The following is a 25,241-nucleotide window of genomic DNA, read 5'->3' as shown; positions in this document are numbered from 1 at the left end:
AGCCATTGTTGAAGCAGAGTCCATGAACTCTTTTAAAAGGGAATTAGATAGTTGCTTGAAAAAGAGGAATATCGAGAATATGAGGACTCAGCAGGAGAGTGGGATTAGACTAAAAGAAAGAACTTGTATTTATATAGCGCCTTTCACGGCCTCAGGATATTCCAAAGTGCTTTATAGCCAATGAAATACTTTTGAAGTGTAGACACTGTTGTAGGAAATGCAGCAGCCAATTTGCACACAGCAAGGTCCCACAAACAGCAATGTGATAATGACCAGATAATCTGTTTTAGTGATGTTGGTTGAGGGATAAATATTGGCCAGGACTAGGTGATTTATGCAGAGGAAAATACTAGCACAGATGCAATGGGCAAGTTGGCCTGTTTCTTTGCTGTAGCATCCTATGGCTTAAAGTGGTATGACTAGTTTTAACTATGGTAGCTATGGCAGCAATACTTATTGTATATTATTGCTATCAGCTTATAAACTCTATGTTATAGCACCTGTTTATTATGGTTGTTATAACTATAGGAGTTGAATTTTATATGTATATAAGCTATACATTGTATTACATGAATCTTGTTTTTGATATGAGCTGTAGATTATAATTACAGGAGTTACATGCATTATTTGCAGTACTTATAGCAGCTATCTTATATTTATAGGAGTCGTGTAATTCAGTTATTTTTAAAATTAATTCTCAGGATGTGGGTGTTGCTGGCATGGTCGGCATTTATTGCCCTAGTTGTCCTTGAGAAGGTGGTGGTGGATGGTCTTCTTGAACCGCTGCTGTCCGTGTGGTGATAGTGATTCCACAATGCTGTTAAGTAAGGAGTTCCAAGATTTTGTCCCAGCGATAACGTTACATATATAGGGACTGTATATTGTAGTTATTACAGTTATAGAACATATATATTGTATTTATATGAGCTGTAAGTTATATTGAAATGAGCTGTATATTGTAGTTATAGGTTATACAATATATTTATATAAATGCTATATTTATTTAGGAGCTGTGTATTCATAAGGATTATATATTACATTTCTATGATCTGCACGTTAAATGTGTAGCGACTGTATATTATAATTAAAGCTGTGCATATTATAGGGCTGTATATAACTATAGCTGTGTTTCCAGTTAATGCTGCGGTCTCATCAAGCTGTAGCGATGTGTTACCCGCAGGGGTCAGCCTTCTTGCAGACTAGGAAATATTTTGCTCAGTCTTGAAAATCAACTTATTCCAATTCAGCCGACCTGTCATTGATCATGTATTTTAATTCCTCTGAAAATCCCAGACAACCATTTCCAGACTTTTAGCAACAGCTAAGTTCTCCGAGGGCAGCCCGCTAACTTCTTACAGTAAAGTTACCAGCTCCGAAAGAAATACATATTTATGAATATCCATTTCTGAAAGACCACACGCTACTGAGAAAAGTTGTAAAATGAAGTTCTTCGTCGTCTTGCTGTTTGTCTTCTTCGGCGAATTACTTTTACAGATGGGTAAGTGACACACTTACAATTTCAGCTGCGCAAAGGTGCTGACGTGTTTAAATTTGACTTTGGATCTCTTGGACAGTGTTTTTTTGTCTGAATTTCCTCACAACTGATTTAAGTTTGATTGTTACTTGGTGAGCTGAGCTGTCTCTTATTGAATCAATGTTATTCAATGAACATTCTCCAAATGCGTTTAAATATTATTTTGCACGTACGTGTGTGTGAACTCGGACATCAAGAATTTAGTCAGTGATATAGACGACCATTGAAACTGGAATACCGCTCATATTTGAAGTTCAGAAACAGATGATGATTTATGATCTATTGTATAATGCAGCCCTGCATCTAGCATTAGATGCATGGAAGAGAATAGATATTTCACGACCAATTGCAAGAGTAATCCAGTGGAGGACTTCAGATGATGTTATGCATGTGTAAAGGTCTTTAGTGTCAATGTGAAGTGGTTTCTGCTTCACAGCACACTAAAGTTGTGGTATAAATCCTGACTTTGGAGGCAAATACCCTTTGGAGGAGGTGGCTTTGGGCTTGACTCCTCCATAAGGTGTCCAAATGTGGTGGTCTCCAATTTGGTGTCAAATCTGATTGACAATGTGCTCCAGAAGTCCAATGGACCTCCTGGACACTCCTTAAGCCTACTCAGAGTTACTTTAAAACTTATATATTGTGGACACTGCTGCCCATGCACTCTAGATATTTACATTTTATTCCCAACGAGAGAAATATGTGTATGACCACACATTCAGAGCGCTCTCTTGGGCAGAAGAATTGCCATTCCAGTCAGGATCTTTTTATTTGTTCATGGGATGTGGGCGTCGCTGGCCAGGCCAGCATTTATTGCCCATCCCGAATTACCCTTGGGAAGGTGGTGGTGAGCCGCCTTCTTGAACCGCTGCAGTCCGTGTGGTGAAGGTTCTCCCACAGCGTTGTTAGGTAGAGAGTTCCAGGATTTTGACCCAGCGATGATGAAGGAACGGTGATATATTTCCAAGTTGGGATGGTGTGTGATTTATCCAGTCAGCATAAGCAGGAAGAAAGAACTTGCGCTTATATAGTGCCTTTCATACCCTTGAGACATCCAAAGTGCTTCACATCCTTTTTTTGGGTGTAGTCATTATTGTAATGAAGGAGCTAGATAGATTTCTAGACACAAAAGGCATCAAGGGGTATGGGGAGAGAGTGGGAATATGGTATTGAGATAGAGGATCAGCCATGATCATATTGAATGGTGAAGCAGGCTCGAAGGATCGAATGGCCTACTCCTGCTCCTATTTTTTTATGTTTCTATGCTATAGCTAAATTACACACAGCAAAATCCCACAAACAGCAGTGAGATAAATGACTAGTTAATCTGTTTTCGCTGGGTCAGAATCTTGGAATTCCCTACCCAACACCATAGTGGGAGCACCATCACCAGAAGTAGTGCAGCGATTCATGGAGAAGGCAACTAGAAATGGGCAATAAATGCAGCCGTATCAGCATCACCCACATCCTGAGAACAAATCAAAAAAATAATATGCAGCTACAATATCTGAGGGGGTGAAAAAACAAGCACAAATACAAATAAGGACAAAAGCTCCAATAATCACCGAATTTCTGGCGCAGTCCCGTCATTCGTCAAGTGGGAGTATAGCAGAAGGACAGTTAATTGGGCCGGAATGTGGATATGCCTGATCCTAGTCTGTGATGCAACTTCCTGCTGGGTCTAGTTTGGGGTGGAACCTCTATCCGGTCCAAATAGGGTCCCCTCCACTTTTTGTGCCTCTACTCTGGTGGGCAACCAAGGTGTCCCCATAGTACCAGATACTTCAGTGGGGTCAGGAGTAGAGATTCCTGGTGAAGATGTTAGTTCCAAATTCCAAGAAAAAGAGAGAAAAAAAGGTCAGCATCACACTATATGCATCATAATACAAATTTTGAAACAAACTTAAGAACAAACAAATATACAAGATTCAGCAAATCAACATTAACAATTAAAAAGCATGTAAATCAAGACAAGAGATATTGTGCGAGTCTCAGCAAAGACTAAGCCAAGGAGAATCGTAACAGGCCTATTCAGGCCTGATATGAGCAGGACAGACAATCATAGGTTTTGCAACCACGCTCAAAGGAGATGGGGAAATGTATCCAGGAGCATGGGTAGATGACCTAACGTACGAACATACGAACAATCTTTTCTGCCTATTATTTTCTGATTCTACGATTGGAGGGGGGTGGGCAAAGGATCTAAGGCCCACTTCTTCTGCCCCCTTCAAAATACGAACATACGAATTAAGAGCAGGAGTAGGCCATTCGGCCCCTCGAGCCTGCTCTGCCATTTGATAAGATCATGGCTGATCTGATTGTGACCTCAACCCTACTTTCCCATCTACCTACTATAACCTTTGACGCCCTTGTTAATTAGGAATCTATCTAACTCAGCCTTAAAAATATTCAATGACCCTTCCTCCACCGCTCTCTGGGGAAGGAGTTCCACAGACTCATGACCCTCTGAGAGAAAAAATTTCTCCTCATTTCCGTCTTAAATGGGAGACCTCTTATTTTTAAACTGTGGCCCCTAGTTCTAGTCTCTCCCACAAGGGGAAACATCCTCTCAGCATCTACCCCTTTTACTTCCCCTCAGGATCTTATATGTTTCAATAAGGTCACCTCTCATTCTTCTAAACTCCAGTGTATACAGACCCAACCTGTGTCAAAATGAATATTATTTATCAAAATGACCTATGGTACTAATTGTCAATGGTCTGAAAATCAGAGTCCTTATCAGTAACACTGATTAGCCATCGTAAACATGTGCCCCTCCCCTCCCAGGGAGTTCTGGGGCAAGAGGGATCTAAACAGAGATGCACATATCTCAATGAGATTAATTGTGGACAGAAGAAATTGCAACACTATTGTTAAAGACAGCAGGGAGGAGTGAGCATTATAAGTACAACAGAAAGTGTCAGTGCCCAGCATTCAGGTAACAACCTGTACCCATTTTAAGCCACCCATCCAACCATCCTGTCCTGGTGGACATTAAGGACATTATTGTAGATGATAGGTGTCGAGGTTAGTGGTTTTTCAGGGAATAGGAACATAGATTATTACCATTGATGGTGGGAAAAAAGCACTTCCTCCTTTTGTAATTGCACTTCATTGGTCTGGTGCGTATGATATGCTGTAATTAAACCATTAACATTGTACTACACTTATTGATATTACTGAAGCACTTCACTGGTTTCTGGAACTGTATGAATGTTCTTGTAACAATATCAGTAAGATTTTGTTGCTCTGACTTCCTTATACAGATATTAAATATTTTTTATTAGGTGACTGTCACAAGAAGGAGAAAAGGATCCCACAACGGAATGAAAAAAGTAAACAAAAAGCAGCTGGTCAGAATAAAATCAGAGCAACGGATAAGAAAATGAAGCTAAAAGTTCCAAAGCTGAGAAAGGAGAGAATTTTCCTGGACAAAGAACTAAAGGCCACTTTCATCATGACGCAGGTTTTGGATAAAGGCCGGTTCCAGAAACCAGCCGAGACATTGAACCTAACCATAGGACAGTCTATTGAACTGCGCTGTAAAGGGAATAATATTGGTTGGGCTTACCCATCTTACTTCAACAACCTAAACAATTCCAGGCTAAGGTAACCTGCTTTCGCAAATAACAGTAAATAATAAAAGTGCTTGCCACTCTTAAATTAGTGTGTAATAATAGAATCAATGTCTTTTTTTTCCTTTAATCTGTTCACCTGTCTCACCATTAATTAAGGGTAATTTCAAACTGACTGCATCAGATTGATGGTCTGTTTTATGCCCCGCCCAATTTTAAAATTGAGCGGGGCGTAAAATGGGCGGCCAACTCGGTCAGTTTCCTGTTGGGATGATTAGGTGAAATTACTCCCAGAGTCTCACCTTGGTGTGTTGACACAGAATTGGATATGTTGTCCCACTGCTAGTGTGTCTTCTGAAAACCTAGTCCTTTATTAAGATTAAGTTTTCAGGTTTTATGATCTACATTATTTGTCCAATTGGTGTGGACAAAAAAAGCAACAAAATTCAACAACTCAAAATAATTCAACAGTTTGATTGTTTCCAAAAGAGGAAGTGACCCATGGCACCTTTCCTGGGATAGCTTTAAGGAAGAGAGGCAACAAAACCTAAGTGAACAACTTGATTCTTTGACAATAGTTGTCAGGATGGCCGAGTGGTCTAAGGCGCCAGACTCAAGGAGTCGGTTCCTTCCCATTGCGGGGCGGGTGTTCTGGTCTCCAACTGGAGGCGTGGGTTCGAATCCCACTTCTGACAATAACTTTTAGCCAACGGAATGTTGGCTTTTATTGCTAGGGGGATAGAATATAAAAACAGGGAGGTATTGCTGCAGTTATATAAGGTATTGGTGAGACTGCACCTGGAATACTGCATACAGTTTTGGTCTCCATACTTAAGAAAAGACATACTTGCTCTCGAGGCAGTACAAAGAAGGTTCACTCGGTTAATCCCGGGGATGAGGGGGCGGACATATGAGGAGAGGTTGAGTAGATTGGGACTCTACTCATTGGAGTTCAGAAGAATGAGAGGCGATCTTATTGAAACATATAAGATTGTGAAGGGTCTTGATCGGGTGGATGCAGTAAGGATGTTCCCAAAGATGGGTGAAACTAGAACTAGGGGGCATAATCTTAGAATAAGGGGCTGCTCTTTCAAAACTGAGATGAGGAGAAACTTCTTCACTCAGAGGGTGGTAGGTCTGTGGAATTTGCTGCCCCAGGAAGCTGTGGAAGCTACATCATTAGATAAATTTAAAACAGAAATAGACAGTTTCCTAGAAGTAAAGGGAATTAGGGGTTATGGGGAGCGGGCAGGAAATTGGACATGAAGCTGAGTTCGGATCGGTCAATGCCCTGTGGGTGGCGCAGAGGGCCCAGGGGCTGTGTGGCCGGGTCCTGCTCCTACTTCTTGTGTTCTTTAGATTTGTGGTTGGGATCAGATCAGCCATGATCTTATTGAATGGCAGAGCAGGCTCGAGGGGCCGATTGGCCTACTCCTGCTCCAATTTCTTATGTTCTTATGTTAACAGCGTGTTGACTCAAGTTCGCCATGGAGAAAAATAAATCACCGTATTATCCTAGAGGATGAACACCGAATTTGCAAACCTCAACTGAGATTAGGGACTCGAAGATTATTCCTCTCCCCCAGACACAAAGTGGTTGACATACGCAGTAGACTCCTATCAAAAATAGTTAATAACATTTTGATTAACCCATTTTCAAAAAAAGATGTGGCTACATATCTATTCATTCTAGGGATCAAAGGTTACAAAGATAAGTAAAGACAAAGATTATCAAATCTTGTCTGGAATGCTGGTGTCAGTCCTGTTGAAATGTTGGAATGTCTTATGTGCAATGTAGTTGGTTGAAGTTGAATATGTAGGTTGTAATGCTCAACTGAATTCCTGGTATTTCACAAGATTAACTTTGGGTGGTCAGAACAAACTTTTCTAAAATTTCATTTTCTTGGAAGTTTTACCTATGGTTAGTCACAACTCACAGGAGATTAACTAAATCGTGAGAATATATGACAGCACAAATTTTAAATGAAAGGATAGTTTTGTGGCTGGTTTTATCTTTTCTTACACTGTAAATATAGAAAAAAAAAAGGATGTTCAGTATAAATTGTGCAAAGCCTATTCTTTTATGTATTAACAACACTAATAAAGGCAGTATTAAAAAACTGCATAATGTAATAGTAAAACCTGTTTTTTCCCCCTTAGTATTATACAACAGCAAAAATACAGTCAGTTAACACTTACCAACACAAGGGCAGCAGACACTGGAGAATACAGCTGCTGGGTGATACTCTGTGATGGGCTGGAGTGCAGTAAAGATGACCTGAAAATGGGCAAAACATATATCTTCTTCGCAGGTAACTTGTCCCTGTTGAAGCCTCTGTTTTAGAAATTAAAGTTCTGCCTTATTCTTTAGATCATCATCATCATCAAAAAAAGGCCTAAAAACATTAAACAATAACTTATCTAGAAGACTGCACCTGCGACTGTATTATGGGAGTCAAACCTCTCCCTAAACCTCTCCGCCTCTCTACCTCTCTCCTCCATTAAGACGCTTCTTAGAACCCACCTCTTTGACCAAGCTTTTGGTCACCTATCCTAATATCGCCTTTGGCTCGGTGTCATTTTTTAGCTGATAAGGCTCCTGTGAATTGCCTTGGGATGTTTTACTATATAAATGCAAGTTGTTATTGTTGTTGAGTTATGAAGTCACACATGCTGCAGATACAAATGAGTTATGATGGTGATTTATGATATTCAATGTGCTGCGTGGTGAGTTGTCTTTCCTTACTAATTTTCTCCTCTCTCCTCCTCTTCAGAAGACATACTAGAGTATGTTCTATGGATGCTAGCCACACTTTGGTATCTTGCCCAGCTAGCCATTACTCATATATGAGCCCTCACAGTGAGCTATGGCAGGCAATTTGACCCTGGAGGGTATCACAGCTGAGCCTGATCCTGTTCTGATATCCACACGTACCCACTTCCAGCAGGAATCACTGGATAGCAATCAGCCGTGGGAAATGTGGCCGAGTTTCCCTTTCCTATCCCTATCCTAAGGGTGCTGAGGCCAATTGTAGTGTGTTATTCTACTGATTCTATGGGAGATTAGCAAGTGATCATTTCGATGTTATCTATTGTTTTTATTTTCACTGCAGTTAATTCTCATATTTCCTGGCTGTAGAATGATCATTTATGCCCTTTGGGATTAGGGTTTGCAGTACTTTAATGAGCCTTTCTGCCTCTCAGTGGAATTGGCGTGCTTCTTCTAAGCAGGCCTCACGCCCCCAGTGATCCAGAAGTTGCAGGCTCTTAGGTTTCTGCCCCTGCAGAGATCCCGTGCCCTTCGGACTCACGTAGATCCTAGCTCAACTGTGCGTTCTGCGCTCTTGCTTCAATCCTAATCATTCCAGGAGGCTCCAAATTAAGTTACCAGCTTTTATTTACAGTAAATTTAAAAAGTAAAGCACATGCAGAACAGCACAATTCTACACAACAAATAGTTTACTAAACTCCCAGACCTTAGAAGATTTGCTCTGGTAAACACTATACAAGAGTAAAGTTTCCAATTGCGTGCTCCAGGCACAAAGACTCACCTGCTGGGATCACATATTGGGAAATCATGTGGGGGAAACCTATGACATTGAAATCAAGGGCTATGCACATGTGATTTCCTGATATGCACGACCAGAGATTGAGGCTCTGCACTGGGAGTATGCAATTGGAAAATTTACCTTATAGTTTTTTGTACCAGTGCAAACTTCAAAACCATTCTAAGAGATGCTTTCTGTCAACTCCTTCTTCTCAAGACTGCATTGAGACCATTGTTGTTGATCATTTCATTAATGATTTAGATGGAGGCTTAAATGGAAGCATTCTTACATTCGCCTATGACATGAAAATATGTATGAGGATTAGTAAGTCAAACCAAATCAATCATTGCAGGCCAATGTTAGACATGTTGGGGTGGATATCCCCTTAAGCGTTTTTCGGGTGGCCAGCTGGCGGAGCACGCTGACCGACTAGTCGAAGATGCCGGAGGGAGACCCAGTCCGTTTTGAGGGCCAAGCCTCCTTAACAGACTGCCAGGGGCTACAGGTGGAAACGAGCGCTCGCTCAGCAATATCGGGTGCCCAGCCCGCCTCCAGGCCCGAAAAAAAGGTAAGCCTGGGGGGAAGCGCCGTTCTCAAGAAGGGGGAGGACCCTGTGTATCAGTGGCCCAGGTTGTTTTGGTGGAACCCAAAGGAGCACACCTATTCCTTAAGCCCCTGAAAAATAAATTAAAACTTACCTTCGGGGCTCCCCTTCGCCTAGACTCCCAGCTGAAACTGTGCGGAGTACGGAGTATGCACAGCATGTACTCCGCCCAGTTGAGCCTTAAAACTGCAACTGGGGTCCTATTTATGTCATAGGACCCCAATTTGCATATTAGAAGGGCCTACCACCTGACTCTGTCAGCCGCTCCGGCCGCCCAGCGGTAGGCCCTGGGGAAGTTAGTGTCGGTCACACTGTCAGTGGAAATGGGGCGATAAGTCATATCCACCATTTTCAAGGTGCGACTGCTCCATTTCTGCCGGGCGGGAGGCCTCAAAATCTCCTGTTAGGTGAACGGCCCATGGATGACAGATGTTCTTTAGTGTAGACGATTGCAATGTTGTGCATTTGGATTTTTTTTTATTATTCATTCATGGAATGTGGGCATTGCTGGCAAGGCCAGCATTTATTGCCCATCCCTAATTGCCCTTGAGAAGGTGTTGGTGAGCTGCTTTCTTGAACCGCTGCAGTCCGTGTGGTGAAGGTTCTCCCACAGTGCTGTTAGATAGGGAGTTCCAGGATTTTGACCCAGCGACGATGAAAGAACAGCGATATATTTCCAAGTCGGGATGGTGTGTGACTTAGAGGAGAACGTGCAGGTGGTGTTGTTCCCATGTGCCTGCTGTCCTTGTCCTTCTAGGTGGTAGAGTTCGTGGGTTTGGGAGGTGCTGTTGAAGAAGCCTTGGCGAGTTGTGTAGCCACGGTGCGCCAGTGGTGAAAGGGAGTGAATGTTTAGGGTGGTGGATGGGATGCCAATCAAGCGGGCTGCTTTGTCCTGGATGATGTCGAGCTTCTTGAGTGTTGTTGGAGCTGCACTCATCTAGGCAAGTGGAGAGTATTCCATCACACTCCTGACTTGTGCCTTGTAGATGATGGAAAGGCTGAAGACTGGCTTCTGTGATGGTGGGGATATCGAGAGGAGGCCGAGATGGATCATCTACTCGGCACTTCTGGCTGAAGATGGTTGCAAACGCTTCAGCCTTGTCTTTTGCACTCATGAGCTGGACTCTGCCATCATTGAGGATGGGGACCCCTGTTCCCGTTAGTTGTTTAATTGTCCACCACCATTCACCTGGATGTGGCAGGACTGCAGAGCTTTGATCTGATCCGTTGGTTGTGGAATCGCTTAGCATGTTGCTTCTGCTGTTTAGCATGCATGTAGTCCTGTGTTGTAGCTTCATCAGGTTGGCACCTCATTTTTAGGAAACTCCAGGCAGGTTTATACCATGCAAGGATGCCTGTTAAAGATAATGGTCCAAGAAAGAGACCTGGGAGTAATAGTTGATCATTCACTGGGATTACACCTAACTTTAGAGCTCTTAATTATCAGGATAAGCTTCAAGAGTTAGATCTATTTACTTTGAATAAATGCCAGCTTAGGGGGCATATGATTGAGGTCTTGAAAATATTGAAGGAATTTAAATCAGTCTGGTTGAGTAGGTTATTTGAGATGGATAGGGATAAGAGAACTAGGAGGTATGCACATAAAATTCGTAGAGAAGAGTTAGGTTAGATGTTAGGAAGTGTTTCGTTTAGGAGGAGTTATCAACCTCTGGAACAAACTGCCTAAATATGCGGTGGGTAAGGAGTCACTACATTCTTTAAAAGAGAATTTGGAAAGTTCTTGAGGGAAAAAGACATTTCCAGTTACAGAGAATAAATTGTTAGCTGGGATTATTAGAAATTACAGGCTAACATAATGTCCCAGAGACTTGTTTGATTGCCTTAGGGAGTTGGAGAGTTTTATTTCCCATTTTGCTTCTCCTAGTCTGGATGGGGTGGGTTTGATGGTTCTGATGGTCTTTTCTTGCCCTTCTTTTCATATGTTTGTACATTCTTTCTTATCACACTCCCCCAGCAGTCCCTTAGCACAAGTTTATATATCCTATTTTCTCTTTGATTTGCCCAGAGATCACAAAGCAGACATAAGAATGGGTGTTGAAGATGTGTTTTCCCTGGCTTGATTAGCAGTCAGAGCATCAAGCAAAAAAGAGCATTTACATCAGACCAGACGAGTTGGCAGTTGCTGGCCTGGTTTCTGGACACAAGACAAAACCTGCCTTAGCTTTTAACTTGTACAGGGAACATGAAATATATACAAGGTTGAACTTATGCCTATCTAACTTTATACAGTGACATAACCACTGAACCTGTCGCTCATTAAAATAAACTTAATTGAAAAGGTAAAATCAGCTTCATATTCAAAATGTAAGTATGGTAATTACGTCTAGTAAATGTTTTTCTATTTTACATCCAGTCAGTAACAACTCTAAGTCTCCAGTTTTAGTATGATCTGGGTCAGGAGCACTGTTTGATTTCTCCAAAATTGTCCTGTTAAGGCATCTACACTCTAACCTCTGCTGTATGGGTGAGGTCTTTAAAGGATGTTGAGACCTATGTTCAGTATTTTTACCTAGAGACACTTAATATTAATGTTTTACTTACATTTGTCTAATCTTTCCTTTTTCAGGATTAAAAACAGCAATTTGTCAAACAATGTAAGGATTTTTAAACAGATGTTTGTCCCGTGTTAGGGTTTAGAGCAATTATAATAGATATTAAGAAGTTAGTTAATTTTACATCTTCCACTGAAATCAGTTTGTTTATATTTATTTAATTTTCCCAGATCCAGCTGAATTATTTGTGCCATCAACAAATTACTTTGATATTATCTACCTTCGATCTGATGGACCTTCTATTATCCCTTGTCGAGTGAGCACACCTTTGGCCAATGTCACACTGCATCGAGAAATCCCCCCTCAAGAACTTCCTGTCGATGGATCACTCATTAGCTATGATGCAAAGAAAGGATTTATTATTCGGCAGCCTAATCTTAAACAGAAGGGGGTTGTGCACTGCATGGCAAGCCTACAGGGAACTCCACAGATATCAAGCAATTATCTTCTTCTGTACACTGAAGGTAATATTAAATATCTTACTATAAATAGACAAACTATTCATTCAGCCCATTAGCAGGAAACATTGTTATATGTTCAGTTTTTTAAAATAACTTCACGTTATTATTATTTTTCTTCACTTTCTTTGTTGAAATATTCCTATTTGTCTAAAAGCAGAAAAATATTAATACAGATTCCAAATTTAAGATTAATTTAATCCAAATTTAAAATTAAGCTTTCTATTTATTACCCTAATTAAATTGAAAATGTCGAATTAACTTGTTTTTCTCCATATGACACAAAAGAGCACTCGGTAAACCTTTGGAGACTCCGCTCTTGAGTGATGTCTCACTCAGCGGGAGTGCAGATCAGGGAATCACGCGCTGACCTCTGCACCTGATTCTCCCATCTGTGCTCTGTCAAGCAAAATTCCGTGCCAGGGATAGAGGGTGTAATTTTAATAGGTTTAAATTACCCCCAGAGTCTGGAAAAATGAAACCTCACATTTTTATTTCATTTCTTTTCTTCTCTTCTCTTGTATGATGAATTAAAATGGGGTACAGTAAAGTAACCCGTTGTTACACTTTGGCCAATACAGCCAATTAATCCATGAAAGTTCTCTTCTCTGTGAGTGTGGTGCATTATTGCTCCCTGACCTCCTTGACCTCTCTGTAGCCTTCAACATGGTCAATCACACAATTCTCCTCCAACGCCTCTCCTCCGTTGTTCACCTCAGTGGGTCTGCCCTTGCTACATTCCACTCTTACCTATCTGATCGTAGCCAGAGCATCTGCAGCAGTGGCTTCTCTTCCCACCCCTGCACTGTCACTTCAGGGATCCCCAAGGATCAATCCTTGATCCCCTTTTCTTCCTCATCTACATGCTGCCCCTTGGTGACATCATTCAAAGCCATAGGACCAGCTTCCACATGTACACTGATGACACCTGGATCTACCTCTCCACAGCCCTCTCAACCTCTCTACTACCTCTTTGCTGTCAGACTGTTTGTCCGACACTTAATCTTAGATGAACTGTATCTTCCTCCGGCTAAACATTGGGAAGATTGAAGCCATTGTCTTTAGCCCCTGGCACAAACTCTGCACCCTTTCCATTAACTCCATCCTCGTCCTTCACTACTGTCTCAAGCTCAATCAAACTGTTTGCAACCTTGGTGTCCTGTTCAACCCTGAGCTGAACTTTTGACCCCACATCCGCTCTATCACTTGCCTCCACTCTTACTTCATCCCATCTGCTGCTGAAACCTTCATTCATATCTTCGTCACTTGCAGAATTAATTCGTCCAATGATCTCCTGGCTGGTCTCCCATCATCTGTCCTCCATAAACTTCAGCTCATCCAAAATTCAGTTACCCATATCTTACCGACATCAAGTCAAGCTTGCCCATCACACCCATCCCAGTTTATCTACATTGAATCCCGGTCCTCCAACATCTCAAATTTAAAATTCTCAACCTTGTATTCAAATCCCTCTATGGCCTCACCCCTCACTATCTCTGTATCCTCCTCTTCCTTCTGCCCTACAACCCTCTCGCCTGAACTCTCCATTCGTCAAACTCTGGCCTGTTGTGCGTCCCTCCTCCTTTCTCCCTACCATTGGCAGCCATGCCTTCAGCTGCCTAGGTCTTAAGTTTCAATCTCTGTATTTCCCTCCCTTAACTCCTTCACCTCTTCAACACCCTCGCCTGCTTTAAGAACTTCCTCTTTAACCAAACTTTTGCCCCCCCCCTCCAACTTCCCACCCTCCCAGTTTCTGCTTGTTTGACTCGGTGTTTGTTTTCCTTAGGCCTCTGTGAAGCACCTCAGGACGTTTTTCTACATTAAAGGTGCTATATAAATGGAAGTTGTTGTTCATAATTACAGGAAACAGATCGCAAGGTTGCTATGACAACATGGAAGCGAGATTTCGCTTTCAAATTTTCCCTTCTGTCCTGAAGATGGTGACAATACAGTTCCATAGACAACAGCAGTCCACCAACATCTTGCCCAATTGGCCATTCTTTACCTGCGGACCGGAACAGTGAGTGCTGGGAGGCCATTTAACCATAAGGGGGCATCCCAACCAAGCAATCCTGTCCTCAACCAACATCTGCATCTGTGAACTTTCCTGCAAAAGTCACTGAATAATTGTTAATGAATGAGATCAGCTGACTTAACACAGATCAGGGGTTAAACCTGGACCTCTCCGATCAGTATGACTCATCACTCCTCCAATGCATTTACCCAACTGTGCTTGAGAGATAATTTTTGTGCATCATATTTTATTGAGTTTTTTTTTCTAAAAGGTATCATGCAGCATAACAACATATTTTCAGAGTTGAAATTCCTCTGTGCAATATCTCCATTCTACTAGTTAATACATTTGCATAAAATCCTTTTGTGTGGCATTTTAGAGAGGTTGTTTAGCCATTTAAAATAAATGCTTCTTACACGTCACCTGAACAACCCTTCACTCCCTGCCTCAGCTCATTTGCTGCTGAAACTTTCATCCGTGCCTTTGTTACCTCTAGACTTGACTATTCCAATGCTATCTTGGCTGGCCTCCCATAAACTTGAGCTCATCCAAAACTATGCTGCCCATATCCTAACTCACACCAAGTCCCATTCACCCATCACCTCTGTGTTCACTGACTTATATTGACTCCCGGTCCTTGATTTTAAAATTCTCATCCTTGTTTTCAAATCCCTCTACGGCCTCGTCCCTATCTATCTCTGTAACCTCCTCCAGCCCTTCAACCCTCCGAGATCTCTGCGCTCCTCCAATTCTTGCCTCTTGCGCATTCCCCGATTTTAATCGCTCCACCATTGGTGGCATACCTTCAGCTGCCTCAGCCCTAAGCTCTGGAATTCCCTTCCTAAACCTCTCCACCTCTCTAACTCTCTCTCCTCCTTTAAGACACTCTTTAAAATCTATACCTCTTTGACCAAGCTTTTGGTCACCTGTCCTAATATCTCCTTATATGGCTTGGTGTCAAATTTATGGGATGTGGGCGTCGCTGACAAGGCCAGCATTTATTGCCCATCCCTAATTGCCCTTGTGAAGGTGGTGATGAGTCGCCTTCTTGAACCGCTGCAGACCATGTGGTGAAGGTTCTCCCACAGTGCTATTAGGAAGGGAGTTCCAGGATTTTGACCCAGCGACAATGAAGGAACGGCGATATATTTCCAAGTCAGGATGGTGTGTGACTTGGAGGGGAACGTGCAGGTGGTGGTGTTCCCATGCGCCTGCTGCTCTTGTCCTTCTAGGTGGTAGAGGTCGCAGGTTTGGGAGGTGCTGTCAAAGAAGCCTTGGCGAGTTGCTGCAATGCATCCTGTGGATGGTACACACTGCAGCCACGGTGCAACGGTGGTAGAGGGAGTGAATGTTTAAGATGGTGGATGGGTGCTAATCAAGCGGGCTGCTTTGACCTGGATGGTGTCGAGCCTCTTGAGTATTGTTGGAGTGGCGCTCATCCAGGCAAGTGGAGAGTATTCCAAGACTTGTGCCTTGTAGATGGTGGAAAGGCTTTGGGGAGTCAGGAGGTGAGTCACTCGCCACAGAATACCCAGCCTCTGACCTGCTCTTGTAGCCACAGTATTTATGTGGCTGGTCCAGTTAAGTTTCTGGTCATTGGTGACCCCCAGGATGTTGATGGTGGAGGATTCAGTGTTGGTAATGCCGTTGAATGTCAAGGGGAGGTGGTTAGACTCTCTCTTTTTGGAGATGGTCATTGCCTGGCACTTGTCTGGTGCGAATGTTACTTGCCACTTATCAGCCCAAGCCTGGATGTTGTCCAGGTCTTGCTGCATGTGGGCACGGACTGCTTCATTATCTGAGGGGTTGCGAATGGAACCAAACACTGTGCGATCATCAGCAACCATCTCCACTTCTGACCTTATGATGGAGGGAAGGTCATTGATGAAGCAGCTGAAGATGGTTGAACCCAGGACACTACCCTGAAGAACTCCTGCAGCGATGTCCTGGGGCTGAGAGGATTGGCCTCCAACAGCCACTACCACCTTCCTTTGTGGAGAATTTTCCCACTGATTCCCATTGACTTCAATTTTACTAGGGCTCCTTGATACCACATTCGGTCAAATGCTGCCTTGATGTCAAGGGCAGTCACTCTCACATCACCTCTGGAATTCAGCTCTTTTGTCCATGTTTGGACCAAGGCTGTAATGAGGTCTGGAGCAGAGAGGTCCTGGTGGAACCCAAATTGAGCAATGGTAAGCAGGTTATTGGTGAGTAAGTGCTGCTTGATAGCACTGTCGACGACACCTTCCATCACTTTGATGATGATTGAGAGTAGACTGATGGGGCAGTAATTGGCTGGATTGGATTTGTCCTGGTTTTTGTGGACAGGACATACCTGAGCAATTTTCCACTTTGTCGGATAGATGCCAGTGTTGTAGCTGCACTGGAACAGCTTGGCTAGAGGCACACCTAGTTCTGGAGCACAAGTTTTACTAAGTTATAGGTGCTATATAAATGCTAGTTAGGAACATAGGAACAGGAGTAGGCCATTTAGCCCCTCGAGTCTGTTCCGCCATTCGATGAGATCATGGCTGATCTGTGACCTAACTCCAAATGCCCGCCTTAGCCCCATATCTCTTAATACCTTTGGTTAACAAAAATCTATTAATCTCAGATTTAAAATTAACAATTGAGGTAGCATCAACTGCTGTTTGCGGAAGAGAGTTCCAAACTTCTACTACCCTTTGCATGTAGAAATGTTTCCTAACTTCACTCCTGAAAGTCCTGGCTCTAATTTTTAGACTATGTCCCCTAGTCCTGGACTCCCCAACCAGCAGAAATAGTTTCTCTCTATCTACCCTATCAGTTCCCCTTAATATCTTGAAAACTTCAATCAAATCACCCGTTAATTTTTTAAATTCCAGGGAATACAATCTTAGTTTGTGTAATCTCGCCTCGTAATTTAACCTTTGGAGTCCAGGTATCATTCTGGTAAATCTACGCTGCACTCCCTCCAAGGCCAATATATCCTTCCTAAGGTATGGTGCTTAGAACTGGACACAGTACTCCAGGTGTGGTCTAACCAGGGCTTTGTATAGCTGTAGCATAACTTCTATCCCTTTGTATTCTAGTCCTCTGGATATAATGCCAGTATTCCATTAGCCTTTTTGATTATTTTCTGCACCTGTCCATGACATTTTAATGATCTGTGTCCCCTAAGTCTCTTTGGACCTCCACTGTTTTGAGCTTTTCACCATTTAGAAAGTACTCTGATCTATCCTTTTTAGGTCTAAAGTGGATGACCTCACACTTGCCAACATTGAAATTCATTTGCCACAGTTTTACCCATTCACTTAATCTATTAATATCTCTCTGTAATTTTATGCTTCCATCTACACTGCTTACAATGCTGCCTATCTTTATGTCATCGGCAAACTCGGATATGTGGCTCTCTATCCCGTCATCTAAGTCGTTAATAAATACAGTGAATAGTTGAGGCCTCAAAACAGATCCCTGTGGGACAACACTAGTCACATCCTGCCAATTTGAGTACCTGCCCATTATCCCTTCTCTCTGCTCCTACCACTCAGCCAATTTCCTAACCAGGTCAATAATTTGCACGGTGGTGGAAGTGGTGATGACACATTACTTTGTTTGCGTTTCAGGATTGCCTCTCATACCTTTTGTGTCTAAATAAATACAGCATCAATGAACCCACTAGGAATTGGTTAAGACTTTCCAAACACATCTTTTGTTGGCCTTTTACTGGAGAGAGCAAGGACACTTTCATCCCATTAATCTTGCCTGCATTTCAACCCAGGATCCAGAGGTCAAAGGTCATTGCAGCACCCAGGTCTCAACAGCACTTGTTCGGCATCATCACTTTCTGTTGTATTGTCGATGACAAGGCATTGCTGTCAGAGAGTCAAAAGAATGTAATCAAGTGGTGGGAGTGAATCATATCTTTTGGACAAATACACCTTTGCCTACATTACAACATGAGTCACATATTCTCTCAGATAAAACTCTGGTTAGGAAAACATGGCCTTAAAAAAAGATATCTTGCAATTCAGACACTATGTTGCCTTAAATATTAATTTTGGGAGAGCTAAAAGTAGAAATGTAAAATATTTCAAATGTTATTTCAAGTTTAAGTAACAATCCAACAGAATATGAATCAGCTGTTCCTTTTATGAAAGCAGTAGTAAACTGAGACATCCAATTCAAATGTCACCATAGAACCTTTTGGTATTCACTACTTCATAATTGATACCGAACTTGACTGAAGTCGTCCTGATAAGATAGGAGAAGCTGCTCAACCAAGGAACGGTAATATCATCGTCTCAGTTTGGCTGCACATTAATAACTATATAGCGAGGTGATGGTCAAGCTTCATCTCATAAGGCCGTACAGAGTGGTATTTGACAGCTTATTCTTTCCACAATGAGTACTGTATTTATTGCCATTCATTTCTTGAATGTTTCAAATACTTTTGTTCACTCTGTGATTCCCAAGTAGGACTCATTCCTTCGTAGTGCATATATACTGAAGACAGAACACAGATGAATCGTTGCATCCAATTGAATTGTTTATCAATAAATTTATGCAATAACCCTCACTGAAACTTCATTTTCCATTCATACATTAACTGTATTACCAAGGGCAGAGAACTGGAAACAGTGAGAATTTTTTTTTAAAAGTGGCATAGATTGTTAATCCATTCAAACGAACAGAACCGTCTCTGTTAAAGAATGAGGCACGCTGAAAAAGGGTTGCACTTTTACCTAACAATCGTATCATTATCAGAAACAATTGAGATCTATCAGACCTGGAGTGGTACAACTTTGCTTTGTCTGATATATAACCTTTTACCCAGGCCTGAACTCATTCTGAAGTATCACGGGATCTTTTTCCTATTTGAGTCAGAAGACCCATTTAGAGGATCCAATGTTTAATTAATCTGAACTTTCTTAAAGCTACACCACTTCAATTCTAAGAGGCATTGTAGCTGAATAATCACAGATTTCATTCCCTGATCTCATCAGATACTGTCACTTTCTCTGTTACAATCTGTGATAATGACGTGCAGAGAAATATTCAGAGAAATCAGACATAAATCGAATATGAAGTGAGATTGTGCCTGGAGTAGCTGCGTTGCAATGGTTTCATATCTGCTTAATCTTGTTTTATATACAGATATAGTGGCAGACTTTATAAGAAGTAATTTAATGATTAAGTGTGGTGTGATACCCAATCTTACAGACCAACCAGACCTGCAATATGGGCTGCTATAATTAGTTTGTATCCCTGAATTAGGGATTGGAAAAAAATCAGCCAGCGGCCCTTTATCTGATCTTTATGCAGAGAGTCATGATGCAAAGTGTGTGTCTAGGACCTGTATCAGAATTGGCTGGTACCTCCTCTTCACCCATTGTGGCAGAATAGCATACCAACATTCACTGTCTAAGCTCACGCATGAAAAATGGCCACTTGGGTACATTACAGTAAGGTTTCCAGTATATGTGAAACTGCACCCTAACATGAGTCAATGTCTTGAGGAAAGGGTGATGTGGAGATGCCGGTGATGGACTGGGGTTGACAATTGTAAACAATTTTACAACACCAAGTTATAGTCCAGCAATTTTATTTTAAATTCACAAGCTTTCGGAGGCTATTCATCGTTCACCTGAGGAAGGAGATAGCCTCCGAAAGCTTGTGAATTTAAAATAAAATTGCTGGACTATAACTTGGTGTTGTAAAATTGTTTACAATTGAGGAAAGGGGTAAGTGAGGGAAAGTAATTCAAAATAATTTCCAATAGTAGTTCTATACCACAAAGTGATTATCAAAGAACCTGAAAATAACATTTCTGTACAAATGAGATTTGCTTTATGGTATGAAATGAGAACATTTTCACTTCACATTTTATACATAAATTTTTTATTAAATTTTCTTAAACTGGTGTTTTGCTATAAGAATTTTACCCAGGAACTAATCAGCTTACTTTGTGAAATGTGATTCATATTTCAAGAAACCTGGCATTAACCGAGTAATGAACTGTGTTATATGTGTGCAGCTCCCAGGGGCCCTCCATCTACAACCATTGCAGCTTCATCAAACGCAGTAAGTGGTGGCGATCAAGTCAACATGACCTGCACAGTGCTGGGAGACCCAGACCTACAGGTGGACTTCACTTGGAAATATCCAGGACAGCAAGTAATATGTTTTTAATTGCTCAATTTCTAATTCATTTTATTCTCTATTAAACAGATTTCCACACACCAGAATGGGAGTCAAGGTCCCCATATATTTCTCTAAACTATATCGTAAATAGTGATAAAGTATTATGTGAAGGGTCAGATTAGCACTGGATGGTCTAATATTTACACATTAGTCTGGATCTTAAGTGTATTTTCACACTGAAAAGACACATCCTTTCCAATATCTTCTATGATTGTGAGGCATTCCTGGTAAGGACCTGGTCACTGATGGAGTAATGTGAATTCTATGCCATACTGAAATGAGGAGTTTACAATGAGCTGGTCTTTCAGTTTCAAAACATTTTTAAAAAAATTCCAGTATTGTTGATATTGTTAAAAGTAGGGTATCATTTGGAGAGCAAATTTTGGATTTGGTTAAATTAATTTTTCACAAAAATTACTAAAGGTTTAAGGAAATCTAAAAAAGGGGAAAAAATCATTCTTTAATAGAAACATGGAGATAGTCAGTGGACTAGACATAGTATACATTCAACAAAGCTTCATACACTGCTTCCCCTGCTTGTAGAATTCTTTGCCAAATAGTCATCGTGTAATATTTCCAGCATCCGCAGTATTTTGCTTTTGATCAGATAATATTGACCTTGTATATATTAGAGTTGCTGGAGCAGGCATCACTGCAGGAAATATCTGGTCTTCCTGTTGGATCCTGATACAATTTATCAGTGTTTTGCTGTGTTCTAGCCTCTTAATTAAAAATACAGCATACCACAAAGGATCAGATATGGGAGAGAGGAAAGAAACCATCAATGAAGGATAAGCACACTGATGTTTACTTGTATGCTAGCAAGTTGCTTCGTTTTTTTTAAGGTAAAACCAGAACATAAATCATCCTGCTGACTTGCTGAATGGAATTTTCCATCCCTGGTCCCAATGTAGATGTATATGACTTAGATAAATAGAGATACATCATTCCAAGACAGTCCTGTATGGTTTTCTGGGAAAAAGTCACAAAACTGAAAACCATGAGCATTAGGGCCTTTCTCTGTTGACCAGTGAGATTTGTCAAAATAGTTTTTGCAAATCAAGGGAAAAGTACGGACTTGGTTAGGAAGTTGGCTGAGCGAAAGGCGACAGAGAGTAGGGATAATGGGAAGGTACTCACATTGGCAGGATGTGACTAGTGGAGTCCCACAGGGATCTGTCTTGAGGCCTCAATTATTCACAATATTTATTAACGACTTAGATGAAGGCATAGAAAGTCTCATATCTAAGTTTGCCGATGACACAAAGATTGGTGGCATTGTAAGCAGTGTAGACGAAAACATAAAATTACAAAGCGATATTGATAGATTAGGTGAATGGGCAAAACTGTGGCAAATGGAATTCAATGTAGACAAATGTGAGGTCATCCACTTTGGATCAAAAAAGGATAGAACAGGGTACTTTCTAAATGGTAAAAAGTTAAAAACAGTAGATGTCCAAAGGGACTTAGGGGTTCAGGTACATAGATCATTGAAGTGTCATGAACAGGTGCAGAAAATAATCAAGGCGGCAAATGGAATGCTGGCCTTTATATCTAGAGGACTGGAATACAAGGGGGCAGAAGTTATGCTGCAGCTATACAAAACCCTGGTTAGACCGCACCTGGAGTACTGTGAGCAGTTCTGGGCACCGCACCTTCGGAAGGACATATTGGCCTTGGAGGGAGTGCAGCGTAGGTTTACTAGAATGATACCCGGACTTCAAGGGTTAAGTTACGAGGAGAGATTACACAAATTGGGTTGTATTCTCTGGAGTTTAGAAGGTTAAGGGGTGATCTGATCGAAGTTTATAAGATATTAAGGGGAACAGATAGGGTGGATAGAAAGAAACTATTTCCGCTGGTTGGGGATTTTAGGACTAGGGGGCACAGTCTAAAAATTAGAGCCAGACCTTTCAGAAGCAAGATTATAAAACATTTCTACACACAAAGGGTTGTAGAAGTTTGGAACTCTCTTCCGCAAACTGCAATTGATACTAGCTCAATTGCTAAATTTAAATCTGAGATAGATAGCTTTTTTGGCAACCAAAGGTATTAAGGGATATGGGCCAAAGGCAGGTATATGGAGTTAGATCACAGATCAGCCATGATCTTATCAAATGGCGGAGCAGGCAAGAGGGGCTGAATGGCCTACTCCTGTTCCTATGTTCCTATGTTCAAAGATCTGAAGAGATTGGCATTACATTTAAGGCATTGAACGTACAAACTTAACATTTACTCAACAGTCTTTTCCTCTGACAGAGGGAGTTAGTAATAATGTTTTGTCTAATAGGACTTTTTCACCTACTTAGCTCAGTGATGCTGAGGTGAGTTGTAGTTTCCCCACTGCTGCCCTGGCTGTGATCATCTAACTCAGTGGAGAGGAGAGATTCTGAGATCTGCCCCATCTTTACAGCTCAGCACCAGACCCTCAAATAAACATTTTTTAAAAATATCTAATGTGACCTGACTGATATAACCCATACTAGGTTTTGTATTTGGATACGATACAGATGATATTTTCTGTATTCAATAGATCTCTGATGTATATTCTCTAAATCTTCATAACTCTACATTTATAAATCTAAAAGTGAAGCAGTAAGCTGGTGTCAACATGGTGTACCACAGCATGGATGGATACAGGTTCACGCATGTGACTCCTCAGTCAGGGGCAGGTCTCGATCTGAAATGTGCTATCAAAGCGAAAAAGCAAAGGAGAAGCAGTCATTTAGCACAGGTAGGAAAAGAGAGCCAGTCTCACATACACAGGCCACTCTCATATTGTGACAAACACAGGTCACTACCATATACGTCTGGTAGCCAGTGAAGGAGGATCATTGGCAGAGGCCTGCTTGTTCACTTAGCTGTGAAATGGTACACGGCACTGGGTTTTGGAAAGAAAGTGAGAAAAGGGTGTAATTGTAGTCATTTTCAAAGATACATATTAAAGGTGTGCCAATGTGTTTTTAGATTGGTTTCTTTCCATTAAATCTATCACTGCTGCGACTTTGATGTACTAGAAATCAAGGAATGTCTGATAATTTTACTTTAACAGGATGAAAGGCCAGTGATCATCACGGAAAAATGGAGACTAATAGATCAAAACAATGGATACACTGTCAGACTGTCGAAGAGTATGCTATATATTGATGATGTTGAAACTATTGATGTAGGGGATTACATCTGCATGGCTCGAAATTCAATAGGAGAGACTACAGTGGCCACACGATTGTTTTTTCATTATTAATGGAACCCGTATCTGATGATGTGTTCCCCAGTGGAACATTTAAACCAGCTTTAACCATACTCTATGTGAAGAATGGCTGCATGCCAGACAGAGAGCTGTATCCTGTTTCTTAAGTGAATTCTTATGTGGAATGTTTGTTTCTTCTCTTGCTGCAGGACTTGAAATATTCTAGGTGCAGGATTGTGTGTAAGGGAGCCAAAGTCTGCAGCTGGTTACACCTGACCTCAGAGTGTTTGATCTGGCTGAAATGAGAGTGTTCCATTTCTGAGCATTAACATCTCACCACTGGCTCACAAAATTCATAAAGAATGGAAAGAAACCTACATAAGTTTTTACTAATAAACCTTTCCATTACTTACTTAACCTTTACCATCTGTCCAGGATCTGAGAAAAGGAAAACATACATTGAAGGAAAAGCTTCTCCTCTAAAAAATCTAAAGCGATTAATTAATGTGATATTTTGGAAAAGACATTATCACATTTGGAGGGGAGATAATTACACTTTTGAATAATTTAAATAGTAGGATTGTACTTTTATAAAATCTGAGTTATAACCGAATTACAAATTATAAATGATGCATGAATATGTAAAGCAATTCACAGCTTTTGGCAGACTGCTGCTCTGTCTTGCACACATCACTTTATAGTATTAAACAGAGTGATCTGAAGGAATCTGCTTGTCAGACCCACCCTTCCAGCAATATTTGTGTTTCCATTAGTCATTGCTTTTGTATGAATAACAACAGTTTATATCAGAGTAGCAGAACATTATTTATTGTGTTACAAAATAGTTTAAAGAAGACCAGTATATAGCAAACAAACTTAATGAATGTTATTCTCTGCAGACCTGGGCTAATAATTATTTGACAGTTCACCTTGCTGAAGCCTATTATTCCAGGTACAAAATGTTTCTTTTACTAAATAAGCCTCAGCCAGATGAATAATCAAATGATTTTAGTTTTGCTCTGCAGAGAATAGCTTAGTTATTAAATGCTAATGATAAGGTTTGGTAGTTATCCTGTTAGTAATTATTGTTTACATACTTTGTTCTGTTCCATGTAGCAACCATTAATCATTTCATTGTGAAATATTTTTAGAGCGTTCTCACAGGGATTCAAAGCAACTTGGTACCATATTACCTTGTAATGTAACATTGATTGTTTTATTTCTGTTGAGATAATCACATTTTTAAAGAAATAATATTGGTAAATATTTTTTAAAAATTGATGAACTAATCCCCAATACATGATACTAACAAATAGCATCATTCAGAATATGATTATATTATGCACTTTTGTTATTAAAGTTAATGATAAAAAAGCTACCAAGTTGGATTTGTTTTTTTATTTTTTTTCTTCTGTTTTGAAGACATGATGCATGCTGAGGAAAAGGGGTAAACTTTTGGAGGCTCTGCTCCTGGCACACAGTCCCGCTTGACAGGAGTGTGATTTAAAGAATTGAGTACAGAGGTCAGCATGCCTGGTTTGAGGCGTTCTTCATTTTCC

The 25,241-nt window shown here is 41.0% G+C and overlaps 1 protein-coding gene and 1 non-coding gene across 2 annotated transcripts; both read left to right on the top strand.

Annotated features, from left to right (window-relative positions):
• Window positions 1-1,232: 1,232 nt before the first annotated feature.
• pdgfrl (platelet-derived growth factor receptor-like) lies at window positions 1,233-25,022 on the top strand. The gene is made up of 6 exons (XM_067995917.1): window positions 1,233-1,498; window positions 4,822-5,143; window positions 7,270-7,421; window positions 12,005-12,298; window positions 20,326-20,465; window positions 23,545-25,022. Exons 1-6 carry the CDS (start codon window positions 1,441-1,443, stop codon window positions 23,734-23,736), a joined length of 1,158 nt encoding a protein of 385 aa, XP_067852018.1. The 5' UTR covers window positions 1,233-1,440; the 3' UTR covers window positions 23,737-25,022.
• trnal-caa (transfer RNA leucine (anticodon CAA)) lies at window positions 5,690-5,804 on the top strand. Its single transcript has 2 exons — window positions 5,690-5,727; window positions 5,759-5,804. It is a non-coding gene; the product is annotated as a tRNA-Leu (tRNA).
• Window positions 25,023-25,241: the final 219 nt, after the last annotated feature.

This window comes from Heptranchias perlo, chromosome 1, assembly GCF_035084215.1.
Source record: "Heptranchias perlo isolate sHepPer1 chromosome 1, sHepPer1.hap1, whole genome shotgun sequence".
Lineage (NCBI taxonomy): Eukaryota > Metazoa > Chordata > Chondrichthyes > Hexanchiformes > Hexanchidae > Heptranchias > Heptranchias perlo.
The sequence above is the reverse complement of the archived record's forward strand: the minus strand, read 5'-3'. Positions and strand labels throughout refer to the sequence as shown.

Coding starts and splice junctions, on each gene's coding strand:
- pdgfrl (XM_067995917.1), top strand. CDS start 1,441: ATGAAGTTCTTCGTCGTCTTGCTGTTTGTCTTCTTCGGCGAATTACTT. Junction 12,299..20,325: donor TCTTCTTCTGTACACTGAAG/GTAATATTAAAT, acceptor ATATGTGTGCAG/CTCCCAGGGGCCCTCCATCT. Junction 20,466..23,544: donor GGAAATATCCAGGACAGCAA/GTAATATGTTTT, acceptor TTACTTTAACAG/GATGAAAGGCCAGTGATCAT.